This window comes from Polypterus senegalus, chromosome 8, assembly GCF_016835505.1.
Source record: "Polypterus senegalus isolate Bchr_013 chromosome 8, ASM1683550v1, whole genome shotgun sequence".
NCBI lineage: Eukaryota > Metazoa > Chordata > Cladistia > Polypteriformes > Polypteridae > Polypterus > Polypterus senegalus.
In genome coordinates this window covers 125444391-125463204 of record NC_053161.1, presented here as the reverse complement: position 1 = coordinate 125463204, position 18814 = coordinate 125444391, and the positions used below count along the sequence as shown (strand labels likewise).

At 37.3% G+C, this 18814-nt stretch overlaps 1 protein-coding gene across 1 annotated transcript in view; it reads left to right on the top strand.

Annotated features, from left to right (window-relative positions):
• Positions 1 to 595: 595 nt before the first annotated feature.
• Positions 596 to 18814, top strand: part of lin7a (lin-7 homolog A (C. elegans)) — a 357391-nt gene continuing 339172 nt past the window's right edge. The window contains exon 1 of the mRNA XM_039761749.1: positions 596 to 728. Coding sequence (XP_039617683.1) covers positions 692 to 728 — 37 coding nt within the window. The 5' untranslated portion in view covers positions 596 to 691. The remainder of the gene's footprint in view (positions 729 to 18814) is intronic.

Below are 18814 nucleotides of genomic sequence, written 5' to 3'. Positions count from 1 at the left end.
ACGACGCCCGTAACCGTGATCGGAGAGCTACGAAAGTGGACTGATGGATGGATTACACCTTTACCTAGTGCTGTTTGTGAGCAGCGCTGTATAAAATAAAAGATTAACTGACTGATAAGCACGCATGCCCGCTGCCGATTCTCAAATCACGTCCGACTGTCAGGCAGCGTTTATGTCTTTTTTTAAATAGACACATGCCCCGTTTGCTCACATAACTCAATAACCAATGCTTGATGAAATTTTAAAATTATAAGCAAACATGTCTGATATCCATTCAGCAATCCTTTATTTGTCACTTAAATTTCTCTTATCGCCCTCTTATAATACCAAATATGTATCCAAAATGTGAGGAGTCAATTGATTAAAAAGCAAAAAAGATGAATTAATACTAGTCAAGTGGAATTTACACACCTCCTGTGAATTCCGTTACTGTTATTTTGTCGTAAAGCGCGCTACACGCTTTCTTTCAAATAAGACACGCACACTGCCATCGTCACACGCAAATATAAGCTCTCACAATCGCGCGCGCACACGACTAAGCTCGATCAATCGCTCTCTGACTCTCTCTCTCTCTATCTCGGGCACGCGCACACAAACCTAGACACATCCATGCTCGCTCTCACTCTGTCTCCAATTGCTCGATGCTGCAGCTTCCGTCACTTTATTTCGAGCAGCAACCGCAGCAACAGTCATGGCGACAGTCGTCCAGCCGCTCACACTGGACAGAGGTAAGAAGCTGCCCCTCCTTACTGATACTTTTGTGTATTCTTTTATTGGTTGAAACTTCGGGCGCACAGAGAGTAGCGGGTAAACCCAGGTCACAGAGGCATTCACTACCCTCTACGTTTAAATGGAGGGAGAGGGAGAGGGAGAGGAAGAGGGTTGATCGGGCAACCAATAAGCAATGGGCAAGATTTTTCATAGTACGATTAGATGGATATGAAAAGTGCGCTCCGCAAGTAGAAAGAGGAAATCGCACGTATGTATTGTGCTGAAACGTAACCTTTAGAAATCGGTGGTTCTGTGTCAAGACAATGTTGTTGAAAAGACAGTGTGTAATGCAATAAAATACTTAATATGTTTCCGTTAGATTTGTGATGTTCGGTTAGCATAAGCTTCGGGTACCGATTGCATTAGATTGACATATGCATGTATGGGGTCTGTCGTGCCATTTGATTCCGACAAACTGCTGAATGACAACTTTTCTACAAGTGACAATACGTGTGCGCATGTTTGGCTCCAACTTGCAGCGATGAGCCTGGAAAGGATGTCTCGGTTTAGTTTTGAATATAAAACGACATTATCATCATGATCATGAAAAAAGTGTGTTATTTTTAATATTTAATAAAAACAAGTGATATTGAGATTTCTTCATATAATGTTATTTATTTTCCTACTTACCAATCTGCTATTTATAATGACAATAAAAATTACACTATCCACTTTTTTTCTGAACCAATTTTTTCAGTTTTACTGGGCAAGGCGCATTGTTGTTTTTATTTAAATAATACAAATAGTTTTTAAAAAAAAATCAGTCTTATATTTTAAACATAAAGATAATAAAATTTATTGTTACAGTAGTAAATATCAGTTGGCATTGCTGAACCATCCATTTTATCAACCCCTCCTTATTCAGTATAGTGTCAGAGCCCATCCCATAGTGTTTTTGGTACAATATGTGGATTCTTCACAAGCTTTCTGTTTTATGAGACTGGTATACTGGATAATCTGTACAGTGTTCACTTTTGGAAATCTTTTTCCTGTTGAACAAAATTACTTCTTTTGGCTTATATTCAAAACAGTTAAGTATTAAATTGGTAATAATAAATAAAGCAACTCATATATGCTTAGGTTTTTCCGTTGTAGTCTATTTTAAAAACCATCATCTGCAGTAAAAAAAATGGACAAGTGCATCATAAAATGGCAAAGGGAATATTTAAGAGTTTGTTAGTGTTACAGTTCTTTTTGAAGTTTTTACAAGTGGCTTTTAACTGTAAGTATATAATGTATGGTGTTTTCAGTGAGGTTTTGACTGATCCCAGTTGAAAAGTATATGTGAACATTTCAATTTTTATACTTTTCTTTGTAAAGAGAGAAGACACTTAACAGAAAAAGTGAAGTGTATTAAAATTTAGATGTAATCAGATTTGTTCATCAACAGAGCAATGGTGGGTTGTTTATATATATATATATATATATATATATATATATATATATATATATATATATATATATATATATATATATATATATATCCATCCATCCATCCATCCATTGTCTAACCGCTGAATCGAATACAGGGTCACGGGGTCTGCTGGAGCCAATCCCAGCCAGCACAGGGCACAAGGCAGGAACCAATCCTGGGCAGGGTGCCAACCACGCAGATATATATATATATATATATATATATATATATATATATATATATATATATATATATATATATATATATATATATATATATAATATAATATATAAACTTCAGATAACTAAACAGAAAGAGGTGGGAATTGAAGGTGTAGTTTGTGTATGAGTACAAAATTGCTATAAACAGCATGCACAAAGGGTTATGGGGAGAACTTATTCAGAATTAGCTGATATTTAAAGTGATCTCCCTAAGGGATCAGTATTGGAGCCACTGTTTTTTTTTTTTAATATATTCAGTATATATGTAAAAATATAAAAACAATCTAGTTGGGTTTTCAGATGATGCCAAATCAGATGGATTGACAGATAATCTAGAAATAGCTGAATCGTTACAGAGGGAGCTGGACAGAATATACTGTAGGCTTGGGTAGTTTGTGCCAGATGAAATGTAATACACGCAAATGTAAGGTGTTACACGTATGAAGTAAAAATGTTAGACTTGAATACACAATGGAAGGTCTGAAAATTAAAAACACAAGTTCTGGAAAGACCAGGGGGTCATGCAGAAGCATTTTAAAAGGTTAAAGGGATGTTAGATTATGTAGCACAATGTTCAGGATTCAAGTCAAGTGAAAACATACGTTAAATTTTGTGATTCACTAGCGAGTCCCCACCTGATATACTTTGCATTTCTTTGGTTTCCACAATACAAAAAAGACATAGCAGCACTAGAAGAAGTCCAGAGGACATCGAGTAGGCTGAACCTTTTCACTTGAAAGAATTGGAGATTAAGAGGTGACATGACTGAAGTTTGTAAAATTATGAATAGAATTAGTATGATGGATCCCAATTGAGATTTTCAAGTTTTTCAGCAAAAACTCAGGGACACAGATAGAAACTTGTTTAGGATAAACTTCACACAGATGTTTGAAATTTTATTGCACACATCCGTATGTTCATAGAACAAATTAGCAAGTGCTGTGGTAGGGAGTAGTATTTTTGGGACCATCAAAACTTGACTTTATGTTTTTTGGGAACCAATTAGATAAATTGGATTGGCAAGCTTTTTGGTTTGAATGGACTGTTCTTGTCAAAATCGTTGTAATGTGTAAGTGTTCTAATGAAAATAATATTTTCACACTTGTATACAGTACTGATGACTATTAATAAACTAGCTGATATTACAAATGGTGGGCAGCAGCAACATAAAAAGTGAATTTCATGGATGTTTAATTGACAAAGGCATCTATGGTAAGTGGCTAGTTGTGCCTGTACTGCAGCAATTGGTTCAGGTGTCTGACTGGCATTTAGCTGGCCTATTGCTCTCAGTAGAGCACTGTAATGTTCTTGTGAACATTTGTTAGTGTGCATTTGCCACGTTAAGAGTAAGCCTTGCACACTTTCTCCACTTATTTACAATTAAAGTCAGTTTTCAAAAAGTTTACAAAATTTGTTCAGTGAAAATTAAAGATGAATAACTGAAAAATGAATCTTATATTTTCTGAATTTACTAATTCTCCTATACAAGATATTCTGTTGACATCTTTATGAATGCTATCAGCTTTCCTGTTGTATTGTTTAATGGAGAGCCTTTTGTTTTTGCCCTTCTTTTAAATAATAAATGCCCATAAGATGGGGTAGTGCATAGACTGATGTAAAAGCAAAAAAATAAATGTATACAGTATATTGATATTAAATACAGTAGAATCTAGCACAAAGTAGTTTTTCAATACTTGAGCACCTGTTCAGTTCCTGATTAAGTTTGTTTTATGCAGAGTTAACATGTTTTTACTTTTTCCTTATACAATCCAAAGACATGCTGTTAGGTTGATTGGGGTCACTAGACTGCTTGGATGTGATGTTCAGTGATCTAACAAGCTTCCATGGCTGGTCCCGGCCTTGTGCCTCTTGTTGTTGAGACAGGCTTTGATTCCCTGTTACCCCATCATAGGCAAAGCCAGTCCAGAGAATGGATGGATGGGTTATTAAATCAGCTTGTGTAAGGATGCATTAGTTAACATTGCTGTCTCACAGCTCCGGTTGACTGGGCTCAGATGGAGGCCCACTTACTGTCTGTGTGGAGCTTACATGTATCAATCTAAGTATTTCCTTGAATGTCTTCTGTATACATTTTTGTATCTCTGAGTTTTCTAACATAGTTCTCACTATGTTTATATTATTGATACTTCCTCTCACAGTTTAGTGCATTTTTCTCAGTATCTCGGGACTCCTTTGAACTCCTTAACTCTTACTAAATGCCTAATGTCTTCTAAACACATTGAATTCCAGAAACAGCATCATGCTAACACTCTTACTCTACAGACTGCAGTTTTCTTTAACTGTGACCTTCACCCATTAATGTATGAAACTCACTATTTTTACATTCCGGTTTTTATAGTGGAGTACCAAATTTATGTTAACATATTACTTTTAGTTTTTAACATAGTTAATCTGTTTATGATTTAAAAAGACACGAGAGAGTAAATTTGGGCTGAGATTTGGACTTAGGACAGGGTACTTGTTAACGTTCTTTATTCTGTAGATTATAACCAGGAAATCTGGGGTCTGCCTGTGAAATGCTTTGTAAGTGTAGGCACATTTCTGTCTTTTCACTTCCCTAAATTATGAGATTGGTGAAATTGTTTCAATATTTGGACATATCTTTAGGATGTACCATATTTGTATGTAATTGGGTGGATGAATAATTGTTTATGAATCTGTTATGCGCGCATTAATCTATATAGTGCAACCTCTGTACACAATTAGTTGATACCCAAAAATGCCCCAGAAGTGGCAATCAAGGTGTAGAAGCAAGAACAGAGCCCTTAGTACATTATTACAAAACAACATACCAGAGGAGGATCAGAGTTTTAAAGGATCACAGTGCTCAGGTGCTTTAAAAATACAACTCATTTTGATCACGTTTTTATCCAATGATGGTGGTGTGAAAAGTATAAATAAAGTTTAAATTTGGATATCTCAGCTGTTTATAACAGTTACTCAGCTGCCTAAAGTCAAGTGATGAACTGTTCAGTATAATGCAGATGTGAATTATTTGTTGAATTTGTGTGTGATTTTGGTGTAATATGAGAATGGTGAGTATCGATCCCTTTGATTCCATATTGCAAATATACATTTTATTGTACTCTGCACATGATAACGGCCCTGGAATCCCATATTTATCACTATACTTAGCTCTCTGTCTACTAATTCTTGTTTTCAAGTATGTTACAAGCAAAATGTCAAAGGACAATTGCAACCAAGACACCACCCAGTGTTGGTGGAGAAGGGAAAGGATTTCCCAGGACCTACAATAAAATAGTATATAAGACACACATTGTCTACAGTTAGCTGTGGATGATGCCTAATGATAACAGCCCTTCTATATGAAGTAAGGCTGTCAACCAGTACTTACGATTGTACTGTTTCAGATTGTAATTTACACTTTGAATATAGTTGAAAATCCTAGGAGCTGCTTTGACTTGCATTCTAATGTAAGGTATACAGTATGTATGTGTCACCAGACTATTAAGGCACTGTTTAAAATGGATTGATCATTCAACTTTCATACATTTGTCAGGTCATGACACTTATGTTAAATCAAGCAATATGCCAAAAACTGCTCATGCTGAAAAGTAATCCTGGTTAATTAACCATCAAAAACGCAAATTCTCTGTATCTCTTTCTTTCTTTCTTTCTTTCTTTCTTTCTTTCTTGTTCAAACTAATCCTGGGTTGCTGAGGGCAAGAGCCTGGACACTTGTTAATTACTCACCATGCCCACGCACGCGCACACACACACACCACATCACTCGCTCATAAAGCCAATTTAAAGTCGCTAAGTAACCCAACTGTCACATCTTTTCCCCCATGTGAATACAGGGAGAAAAGTGCATATAAAAACTGACAATGAAAATAACAACTTCAGGGATCTTGAAACTCAGGATCCTGGATTCATGCTGTACTAACATTCAGGACTTCAACTTTCTACTAATTTCTAACTAGTTTACTTTGTTTTTTTATTTCTTCTAACTTTTCCTTTGGACATCTTGTAAAGCACTTTGAGCTACATCCTATGTGTGAAAATGTGCTATTGAAATAAGTGTTGTTGAATTGTTTTTTGTCATGAAGCATGGTCACAGCTTAGGCCAGCACATTGAGATGAATTTTAGTTGATCAGGATTGGCTGGGCAAAGCCCTCACAGAGCATGTGTACAGCTTGTAGCCGACTGTCAAGACTGGTTTCAATGTGGATTTCTCCAATTCTTGTAGCCCAAAGGGTAGAAAGATAGCTATAGTACAAAATGTGCAATTCATCTGTTTAACATTGATTACTTAAGTTTGTGTAAATCTGCAGTTCACTTTAGCATAACATATAAATAAGCCTTTAAGCACTCCTTCAATCTTAAGAGAGTAGAGTCATGTCATTTGGTCCCTCTTGTTGAAAGAAAGGATGACACAAAGCCTGCTTTTTTCATTAGAGAGACGGCTATCTGTTGTATTGATTTCTAAATAAATAGAAGCTATCCAACAAATAGACACAAATATGATATTCTGAAAGTGAATTATGCAGAGGAGATGGTAATCAGAAAACTGCTGCAATAAGGCATGCTGTGCTCAAAGCAATGTGGTGTTGACTGGAGACAATTTCAGGTCAGTGTTGAAAATTTATACTCTAATATTGTGAAACCCCGGTAACCCCCAACTAAGCTAAAAACTCTGTTTAAACAGGCAGGAGGTGGTTGTCCGCTGCGAGGTCAGCTACAAATTTGCAGACTCACCGTGTAACGTGCCTGTGGCCCAATGGTTGATGTGAGGAATATTTAAAATCAGCCACTGACCCGGCCTTGTACTCACTTTCTGTTCTTTCTCAGAGGAAGGCTATCCATTCTTTTAATCTGAAGAAGGAAGCTAATGCAGGATGACGTCAGCATCACCACTTGCCTCCTGTGTGTTTTGGGTGCTGAACTGACAGCTCCTGTTTGAAAATGCTTTTGATCGTTCCTGTCTTCACAACAGTAAAACTGACTTTTTCAGAAACCTGGACTCACCTCCATCTCATTTGTGGAAGTCTGTGACGCATACATCACAGTATACATTTCTCAACACCTAGTATATAGTGTGCTTAATACTCACATGGCAATACTTAAGTTTCACATCAAGCTCTGTTTTCCCAGTAACTTAATGAAAACTTAAGTGAAGGGAACACTTGACGTAAAGTGGGCAGAAAATTTTGTTTTGGAAATTCTACATCCATGTTACCAGTAGTGTTTTGTCATCACTCCTTTTGCACTAATAAGCAAAATTTATTCAAAGATTTTAGTTCATGAATTACATTTAAGCAGTGAAGTTAAACCATCTCAATAACATAACATGCTCAAAAATCACTTAATCAAACCTAAAGGGCGCATATAATCGGAGACAGTTTTGGCAGTATCTGGTCGAAGTTATGAACCTAGAAAGTGGGCAATCCATTGCAAAGTCCCACTTACAGACACCCAATCCAATTAGAAATTGCCAGTTAACCTAACCCGCATGTCATTTTAAGACATGCTTTTAAAATGGGTATTATATAGATATTCTGAAGCGTTCTCTACACCAGTAGTTTTCAAAGTTTGGTCCATGGACCACCAGTGGTCCACAAGTATGAGTCAAGTGGAAATCATAAAGGCAAAGTGGCTTAATCGCTCAAATATATTTGTCTGTTATTTACTGACTGAAGCATTTATTTGTAACAATCATGACATTGGCTCTACATAATCAATACTCTTAGATACATGAGAAATGGTTCTAAACTACCACCATGGAGCACACCATCTAATTTTTTTGTGGATGGTAACAACATTTGCTTCAGTTCCATGTCTTCTTTCTCCACTCATGTTTGCCTGCTGTGGTTGCCTTTCTTTTTTGTTTCTTTCTCTTACATGCAACACTTCCTCAGCATCAGTCTTTTTAGAATCCTTCTGACCTTGGTGACCATGCAGGTCTTTCTTCTAAACTCACTTTAATGTCAGCCTACAGAGTCCACATCTAGTCAAGGTAGTCCTTTAACTCCATGTCGCCACTGACACACGTATCAGTGCTAACAGTCAGCCTGCTGTTAATTGATGTTCATGGCTAAAGGGCTGTTATGGGTCAATGGATGAAATCTAGGTCTTTGAAATGCAAATATGGCAATGTTGGATTTGAATCTTAGTATTTTTCACATAAATGCCTTTTTAAAATTAATTTGGGAAATATAATGCACAATTACTCTCACAGGTATTAGATTCAAGTGGTGTCCTGTTAGATTTAACTTTCAGTACCACTGATATTCTCACATGAAGCAGGACTAAACTTTATAACTATAAAGACTCATAACTTATTAAATGCTCGCCATGTTACCAGTTCAAGACACATAAAAGAATCAATGTATAAATGTTTGTTATCTCTTGCCCTATGTGTGCCTTTAGCACTTTTCCTCTGTATCCTTATGTGCCTGAACCTCTCTTGACCGGTGCACCTTCTGTCCAGCTTGCTTCACAGACTCTCTCAGTATTTTCAAGGTGCCTTGCTCACCTCCTGTCCACTTTTATACTTCCCATTATTTAAAGCAACTCTCAACATGGCTCCTATGCGTTTACTCCTCCTCATGTGTTGTGCACAAGCAATTCCACTTTTGATTGCATCACCAAAGCCCAACTTATCAATGAAATTGCTCTGAGGGATAAGAAAAACACACACACACACCTTAGAGTTTTATTATATAGTAGATGGGACTTTAAAAGCCTCATTTTTCAAAGTTACCCTGTTGCAGCTTTAATATGTAGGAAGACGTTTGTGCTGTTTATAAAAACAGTTCCAAACAGATCAGAGACTTCATAGCAACTGTGGTCCCCGGCCGGGGCTGGAGCCCAGCCGGGACGCCCAGGAGGACCAGAGGAGGGCTTGGGCCTCCTCCAGACCGCGAGGGGGCATCCATCCCGGTTATGTTGGGGGCCTCGGGTAAAGGGCTTGGAACCCCAGTCCTGTAGGGACCCGTGGCCACCGCCAGGTGGCGCCCCGATGCTGGTATATCCCGTGTGGTCCCCGGCCGGGATGCCCAGGAGGACCAGAGGAGGGCTTGTGCCTCCTCCAGATCGAGAGGGGGCGTCCGTCTTGGTTATACTGGAGGCCTCGGGTAGAGGGCTTGGAAGCCCAGCCCTGTAGGGACCCGTGGCCACCGCCAGGCGGCGCCCCAGTTCCTGATTATCCCAGGAGCCCGGCACTTCCGCCACACCAGGAAGTGCCGGGGGGAAGACGACCGGGGACACCCGGACGGCTTCCGGGTGCGCAGCCGGCACTTCCGCCACACGGGGGTGTGTCCACGGGAGATTGCCGGGAAGCAGCTGGAGCCCATCCGAGTTCCTATAAAAGGGGCCGCCTCCCTCCAGTCATTAGTGGATGTCGGGTGGAAGAGGACAGAGCTGGAGAGAGGACGGGAGGCGGCCAGGAGAGAAAGGCACTGGGGTGTGTGAGTGCACAAAAAACTTGTAAATAATATATTATTGTAAATAAACAGTGTGTGGTGGAACTATGCTGTCCGTCTGCCTGTGTCCGGGTCCCAGTTCACACAATGTTATAATACATTCTGTAATGGATTCACTCTGCTTAATCTGTGTTATTTTTTTGTAGTCTTTGTTGGTGCCGAGCATCCATTCACTCTTTTTTGGGCTTGTGTTTTCCATTCCTTATCGTGATCTAGTATCTAGTATAATGCAGGAACTTTGTACTCCGGGCTATCATATGGTCTACATACTGTTACTGGTAAAATTTAGCATCACCAATTAATCTAACATGCACATCTCTGGAGTCTGGAATTAAATCAGATTACCTAGACCAAAAACAGGAAGGCCATGCAGACAGTGAATCCAGAAGACTTATATGCATTATAAAATATTAAAAAACCTAACAGCACCTCTCAAGAAAGCTATTGTGAAATGTAACAGTTTTTAACTTTAATTCGTTTGCTTATTTGGCTGAGGTCTTTATCCTAGGCGACCTAACAACAGTTATGATGGAATTGGTTACATTTCTTTTGGTTTTTTCAATCGGAGCACAGGCAGGTCAAGTGACTTGTTAATGATCATACAGTCTAAGTAGTGGGATGTGAACTCACAACCTCAGGGTTTGAAGTCCAAAACCTTAACCACTCTACCACACTGACTACCCTATTCACAAGTATAGAGACGTTTTCTGTTATATGAGTACAGTAATTCCCAAAAGTAAATATCTAAGTTTGTCTCAAACCTAACCATTAATCAGTTCTGGATGTGTATTCTTAAGTTGTGCTTATGTATTTGACTACTTATTGTATGACTTGTTCATAATGTGTCATGGGTTTTATCAAGTGTCTTGAAGTCTTCATGTCATATTTTATACGTGTGAAAATGGTTTCTTGCTGTTTTAATTAACAGTACATTTTTGGTGAAATTATAAAATAAATTTGCTGGTATATCTTTTCTGATTGCCTTTTTGCTCTTTACGTGTTCCCAGACATTGTGTGTTATCTGAAATCAATATATATGACAAATTTTTTTAATACCCCCAATTGATTTTTGAAATTGTGGTGTCACAATGGATGGAACAAATATTTGAAAGAAGAAAGCAATCTAAATATTATTACTTTTTATCATTCTGGTTTCTCATGTTAGCAGCCCGAGATGTCTTTGGAATATATTACTACTGTTGATTTAAAACTTGTTGTTAAAAGAAATCGTTTTTTTGCTTGCCTCATTTGATTCAAGGTTTAATTTAAGCAATTTTTAAATACAAACAGCAGTGGCTGTGATTTATGCGCATAATTGAAAGGTAAGTGGCAGGCTATTTCATTATTTTAATACATGTGTGAAATAATTGGTAAATAATAGTTTATAATAAGGAACAAAATTTAGAAACAACACTAAGTTAGTGAAAATAGTATATATTTAAAGACTGTGATGTTGTCAGAGTATACCATAAGGTACTTTAAAATGGCCAGCACCACCAGTGAACTTAGAGGAAAGACCGCAGTAGGGAATTTGAGACCCCTGCTGGAAATAAGGTGACTTATGTGATGCTGAGACGCTCGGTACACTCTGTACCCACCACATGCTGTGATTCAGATGGGGCATCAAGTAGGATAAACCACAGTGAGCAGGACAGACACAAATAAGACATTATAAAAGTAAAGTTTTTATTAAAGACAAGGCGATATAAAAATCAGTTCTTATTAGACTCTGAAGTGAAAAACAGACTGGCAAGTCCATTAAAAAATTAGTTACAGTACATGTGTGTGGATAATTATGATTTAATAAAAAGATTCAAAAACCAAAAAAAAAAAAAATCCCTTCCCTCTTCTATAAATCCAGTTATGAAACTTGAATTTCAGAAGTAACGATCATCAAGTGGTAAACTTTCGGTCACATAATCCCTAAAGATTGTTGTCCAGCAGACATTAGTAGAAATGGAGAGTGAAAGACCAGTCATCAAAGTAATGTGGCTTGTCTGGAAATCAAAATGCTATTTTTAAGTATTTTTGGTTAAGTCTGCTTCAATTAGTAGTGACCTCAGAGTTGGTATAAGACAATGCAAAGCATAATTTGTTTCATGTTCTTACCATCATTTTGGCACCTCAATTACAAAATTAACAGACATTACAATGCTAAGTATGGCACAAGGTCTCATACAAATTTTAGTGTTAATTAATAAAGTTAGTGTGCACCATGAAAAATCATATTCTGCAAGAATTTATTGATAACTTTAATAATAACTCACCATGAAGGATGACAATTAAATATTGCAAAGAATAAAAATTCCAAAATTGCACAGTCTATATCAGAAATCATAATTAATAAAATGTGGCCTTAAAATGCCAATGTGCTGTTTACGTTGATTAGCACATACAGTACAAGAAAATATTACAATATACTTTAAAATGGGAAAATATTAAGCGTATGCACCTATGAAAACTAGGGACTGTATTGTTTTGGTAGCAGTAAAACTGTGGTAGAACAAGAAAGATGCTTTATTTATGTATGTACACATTATTTCATTTATTTATTTATTTTAATGCAGAGCAAGTTTGTGCTTTAGTGGCGATGACATAATAACTGAAAACATTGATATTCTGCAGTAACTTTTCTAATCAATATTTTAAAATATCAAATATCCAACTCCCGTGTGTGATATGTGAGTTTTAATCTCAATTTTGGATTTTGACGTCTGCTGGCATATGGTTGGATCTTATTGTATTATCATTGGCATGAACATTTATTGAATGGACTTGGAAAAAGGGGAATACTCCATTAAATCTTAAACACTGTGAAATAAATGACTGGACACACAACGAAGGTTTGAGGCAGCCACCTGTATAGTTTCCCTGGGCTGCAAAAGGGTTTAAGTTTTAGTGCCATGTTGATGGATTCAAGTCCAAAGTAAAACTGCTCAAGGGGTTTTTATAGTCGGTTCCAAGTAAGTGACTTCCTCCGAGCCGGGACAGGAAGTGATGCCCTCGGGGCCGCGACACGAAGTGATCTTCTCAGGACCGGGACAGGCAGGATGTCTCATATTTGGTCTGCAGAGAGAAAAGAGAGGTTTAGCGCAACCCACCGCGCCCCTGGCCTGGTGTGCAATTGGCGTTTTCTGGTCCCTTTGGTTGACTCCCAAGCGCATGTGTGACAGCACGTGTGTTTCTACTGTAAAAAAGGGACTAAGCCTTTATTAATATAGCTAAATAACTAAAACAATGATGGTTATTTGAATGAAATATACAGAAGCACCTTAAGTATCATTACAATGGTTGCACCTCAGAACACTGACACCTTGTTTTCTAGTACTGAATCAGCCATGCCAGATGACCCACCTTAGTTTAAGAATGGCATCCTTTACCTATTTTCCAAGACATTTGCAATCAAACATGAAATCACATATCTGAAAGACTAAAATGTTCTTTTCTGCCATTCTCAGCCTCGTGTCCTCTGACAGTTTAAATGTTATTGCCACTTCCCTGCTGTCTTTCTGTGTTTCTGAGTGTTGCTGTTATGTCCTTTTATTGGCTGTCCAGCCTCACCCCATGGGTTCTTTTATCATTAAGCAGCACTCTGCTGTAGATGCTTTCCCTGTATTACTCCCATCTTGTTTAGGTAATTTTTCCCATGCTTCATTATTGTCATTAGGCAGAATATTACATATAAATTGTCAGCCAGTTTTAATTTTAACGGATAAAATGCTTGATGAAGGTAATGTGAGCATTGTCTGTCACCAGCTATTTGGAATGTTGCTGAATTAAGAATGTGACAAAAAGCCTATTTCTCTCTGCCAATCTTTGTTATTATCAGCGAGATAACCACTTTTCATGGGTGTCTAAGCTTTGCTTATAGCAGTGGTAAAAGAAAGAATAATAAAAATGAATGAAACAAAACAGCAACACAACATGCACTGATTCTTTATAGGAAATGTCTATTGTTGCCCACTCAGGTGTCTTTTTAGTTCATAATGAAAGATGTGGAAATGCATCGATTTGGTGCCTGAAAGTAGATTTCATGTGTTTGTGGCAGTATCTTGGTTCAGGGAAAATGTATTTAGGATAAAAGGCCACTTGGCCTTTCACTCCCTGTGTGTCTTTTAACCAAAGTACTTGATATACGTATTTGTTTGCGTATATCTATAGTGGAGCCATGGCAGGGTAAATGACTTGCTTGTGGTCACAGCAAGCTAGAAGCTATCTTAACATTTGCACAATCAAGTGTCTTGAACTTTAAGTCTATAATTTGAAGTTTTTATCTCCAATTTAACATCAGTAAGTAAACTTGTTGCTGCTGTTTTAATTGCTTTATGTGGTGGTCTTTTATTGCCAACATGTACTTTATAGCATTTGTAATTTATAGGTGAAGTTTTAGGTATTTGCGTTACAGTGTGGTTCAAAGGAATAAATATTTTCTTGTTTTTCTTCAAATTGAGAAGTTGACATGCTTTTAATTCTGGTTATTTTGTTTCTAATCATATTTTTAGTAGAAACTAATGAAAGTCTAGGGTTCCAACTTAGCATGCTATAATTAGAATGGTGAAAGTCATTGAGCAGCTGCAATCAATGAGGAACTGCACAGGGTCATAATACATTAGCAAAATGCAGAGATATTTTTGGTACAGCTGCTAATTAATACAAAAATTCTGTTCTTCCAAAGTGAAAAATCATATGGCTGCGGCTTAAGATACAGCATACAGTCAAAGTCTAGTGATTTAATTATGATACCAAACTGTAGAATGGGCAAGACCTATGAACTGAGCAGCTTTTGCGAGGATGATCAGCATCTGAAGACGGTGATTTGTTTTATTTTATTACAGGGACCCCCTGGAACACACCCAACCTTGACTCAGCATGCACAAAGCCACACACAGAGACACTGATAAAGTGGCTCAATGAATCAATAAAAAACTTAATAATAAGGTATACATTAAGCAAATAAAGAAGGATTCAAAATTATTAAACAAATAACACACAAGCAAATGCTCTTCCTAGTTCCAAGACAGCGATAATTATTTACAAACACTGCACAAATGAAACTGAATGAAATACTAGGCACTACTATTAAAGAAAACAATTGATACTTACGATGAAGTCCTGTTGGTGCCCAGAAAGGAGGACAAGCATCCTGGGCAGGAGGCCGTAATGGAAGGAATGGGATTACCAGGAGCAGGTCATTCCCCCAGCAGGTGACAGTGTTCCTCAGGGCTAAACCTGATTAGGACACCTGCAGGGTTGCATGGGAAATAGAGTCTGGAAATGCAATTCTGTCAGAGTTTTTGGGGACTGCCAGAGGGCGCTGGCAGGGGAGGATGCCCTGGTTCCTGCACAACCTGGAGGTACTCTGAACGACTTGGAGAGGAGACCAAAAGCAGCTGCTGTGTCGACGTTTTCCTCAGTTTGATGAGCCAGAGTCGTGAGGCAGCGGGTGACACTCATTGGAGGAGAGAAGGAGAAAGAGAAGAGATGGAGAGCACTTAAATGTATAATCGTCATCATCATCATCATTGGCTGAGATCATTGTTGCATTTAAGCTGGGGGATTAAAAATCCTTTATTTTGAACCCTGAGTTGTGTTGGTTCTTCTGTGTCTGGGGTTTGGGGGCTCAGTGGCACCCCGTATTCTTTATAATCTAAACACAGTCCAATACAGTAGGTGCAGATGACAACAGTGTGTAGAAAGAAAAACCTTTGTGAACATGTAAAGTTTTACCTTACCAGGATCCAGTTGTTGCATTATTTGGCGTTATTGGGAGCACTCTCCAGATGAAGACGTACCAAGACCATCCAAGACGAAATCACATTGACAAGCAGGCGTAGGACAAGGACATACTGTACAACCAGATAGGAATTGTAATCCATGGTGGTTGTAGTTGTGGTGTATGAAGAGTAGAAACAAATATACACAGATGGCCATGCTTCCTGTCAGCGTCTTTTTAGCTGCTTTTAAAGAGAGCCCCTAATTCCCAGGAACACCCAAACGATGGCATGATACTACCAGGGCCGCTCGGAGTTGTAAACAGTTTAAGCAGTGCTGCTGTTGATATGATTGTTGGTGCCAGATGTAGTGAATCCTACATCTCATAACTTTCTTCCATTTAGTAATTGTCACACTGCAGTCTCAAAGGTTTGCAGAGGATGGTGGGTAAAACACTTCCAGTAAGAAGGAGTCTTTAGGTGAAAACAACATATCAAAAAACAGTTCTTTACAACAGTAGTGTACAGAAGGGTATTTCTCAATGAACAACTCATTGGCTATAGCAGCAGAAGATCATGCTGCTTTGAAGAACAGTTAGCATAGATATGCAATCACCATATTGGATCACTGAAAATTAGAAAAGTGTCAACTTGTCTGATAAATCTTGACTTTTTCTTTGACATAGATAATGTAGGGTTAGAACTTAGTTTCCACCCTGCTGTATAAAGGTTAGGTTAGGTACAGGAATTGTTTTTTAGCACATTTACGTTTTTTTAATTCAGGTGTCATTTGAATACCAAAATGTATGTAAACTTTGTTTCTGACCACATGTATCCTTTATGGTCACTGTCTACCCTTTTTCAAATCAACACTTCTAGTAGGATAATGTGCTTTGTCACACAGCATATACAATCTCAAGTTGGTTCTATAAACAAGATAGCAATTTCAGTTTGCATCTGTGTTCTGCTCAGTTGATATGTTCATTTGAATAGAATACCATTTGAGATGAAGTGGAATAGGAAGTCAATAGCATGAACATATGGCCACAACTCTGCAGGAATTGTGTGAAGCTATCCAGTCAGCATGGACTGAAATCTTTAAGGAATGTTTGTAGTGCCCAGTAAATTTGGTGTGGACTATTCTACAGGCAAATGGGGGTCCTAACCTCTAATGGTTAGGTGTACCAATAAAAATGTCCACTAGGTGTGAAATCTTGTGTATCAGGGGGTGGGAGTCTTTCCAGGTAGCACTGGGTATAATCTCAGGAAACAGTCCTGGCTTGTTGATCACAGGGCCCACCAAAGTACACTCCCACAGGGGAGCAACACTGAATTGATAGATCACTGATAGATTAAAGTGGTGTAACAAATGTACAGGTACAAATTGCAAAATTTACAAGTGACATGACAAATAAAGATATATTATAACTGAGCAATTTCAAATTGACTAAAATAACTGATCCTAACAATACAAGTCTATTAACACTAATAAGATATGGCCAATTGACAACAGAGGAGATGAAAGCCACAACTCCAGTCACGGTTAATGGTCAGATGGTGTGAAAACCCACACAAGAATGGTAAAATATCAAATTTACACAGACATTGACACAGGTTTGAAACTCAAGACACTGAATCTGTAAAATAAATCATAAATCAGAGACTGTATATGGCTTTTGGATTTGTGGAAATTCCACATGCACACCACCAAGTTAGAGCAGAACCAATGTGACTTTCTTGCATAACTCAGTATAAAAAAATCTATATGCTAAAATGCTAACAGGTATAATTTCAAAGCTGACTCTGCCTACTTAAACTTAATTAGTGTTAAAATGGATATGTCATTTCAAAACCATATTGTCTGAAACCAGACTGGAAAGTATAAGACGCTGAATTACATTAACATTATTAAGTTAATTAATAAATTAAACACATGCTGCAAATACTCTGCAAACAGGACCCTTAAGACATCAGTGCATGGCTATGAATATTACAATACATAAATAATTAGGCTGGGGACAAAAAGAAATTGGGCAGATTTGAATTATAAATAATTAAGGCTCAAATATACATATTAAAAATAAGCATATAGTCACATTTCTTTGAATGACAGTTAAAAATGTTACATGTACATTTGTACTCTACATGGCTTTAAATGGCTTTGTGTGGCTTTTTGTTTTAATTTTTTTAATATTTTGCTTGTTTGCTTGCAGTGCATTTGCAAAGTATGACATGCTTTTGACATATACGCAGACACAGCCTTCAAATGAAAGTAATATTTGAAAACATGACAATTCACAAAAACAAGATTTATATGGTTAGAAAGTAACGTGATCAAAGAGAAGTGAAATGTTAAATGCACTCTTTATTTTATGTCTCTCCGTCCAGAAGACGTAAAGTCACAACTCAACTCTGTTATATAAATCAAAGCACTGATAGTCTGTTTTATAGATGAATATTCATAGGTGAACTAAATGTACTAATTTTTGCATTGTAATAATGCAGACACCAAATTTGACAAGTTTGTTGTGTAGGGTGCTCGTCAAGTGTGACTAAATTTTCTTTGCTAACACTGAAAATGCTGTTGAAATGGCAATTTTAAAACTATTATTATAATTAAAAAATCAGAAATTTGGCAGTTATTTTCTCATATAATTAATGAAGAAGGAAAAATTAATTTGTTTGCTATGATGAATGCTCAACAGTTTTAGCAAATAAGAAATCTCATGTCCAAGAAGAAAGCAGAACAGGATCTGGAGGGGAACGCTACTTTTATGGATGCTGGAGAAGTTTTTCAAATCTGTCTTTAATGCACCTAATGATCACAAAGTAGAACAGTCAGATGTATTATTGACAATACAAGCTAACAATTCAAAATAATGAAAAACCTTACTGTGCAAGCATATGCAAAAACAGATCTACAAAATATTGCAGCTTTTGGAGTATCACAATGCCAAAATTAGTGTGAGGTAAAGTAAGTGACTGTTCTTTTATCATTGAATGTCATCTTTTGCTTTCAAATAAGAGTTTTTTCAAATAAATTAGAATACTATATAATAGCGACATTCAATATGACAGCCCTAACATACATTAGTATCAAGGAATAAAACATTGAACAATTACTGGGTGACACTAAAAATTACATTTGTTTACAGTGGTGCCAAGTGTGAAGATCTGGAATGCACAGGAAAACATAAACTGAAATTGTACTGACTATACTGGGAGGCAGA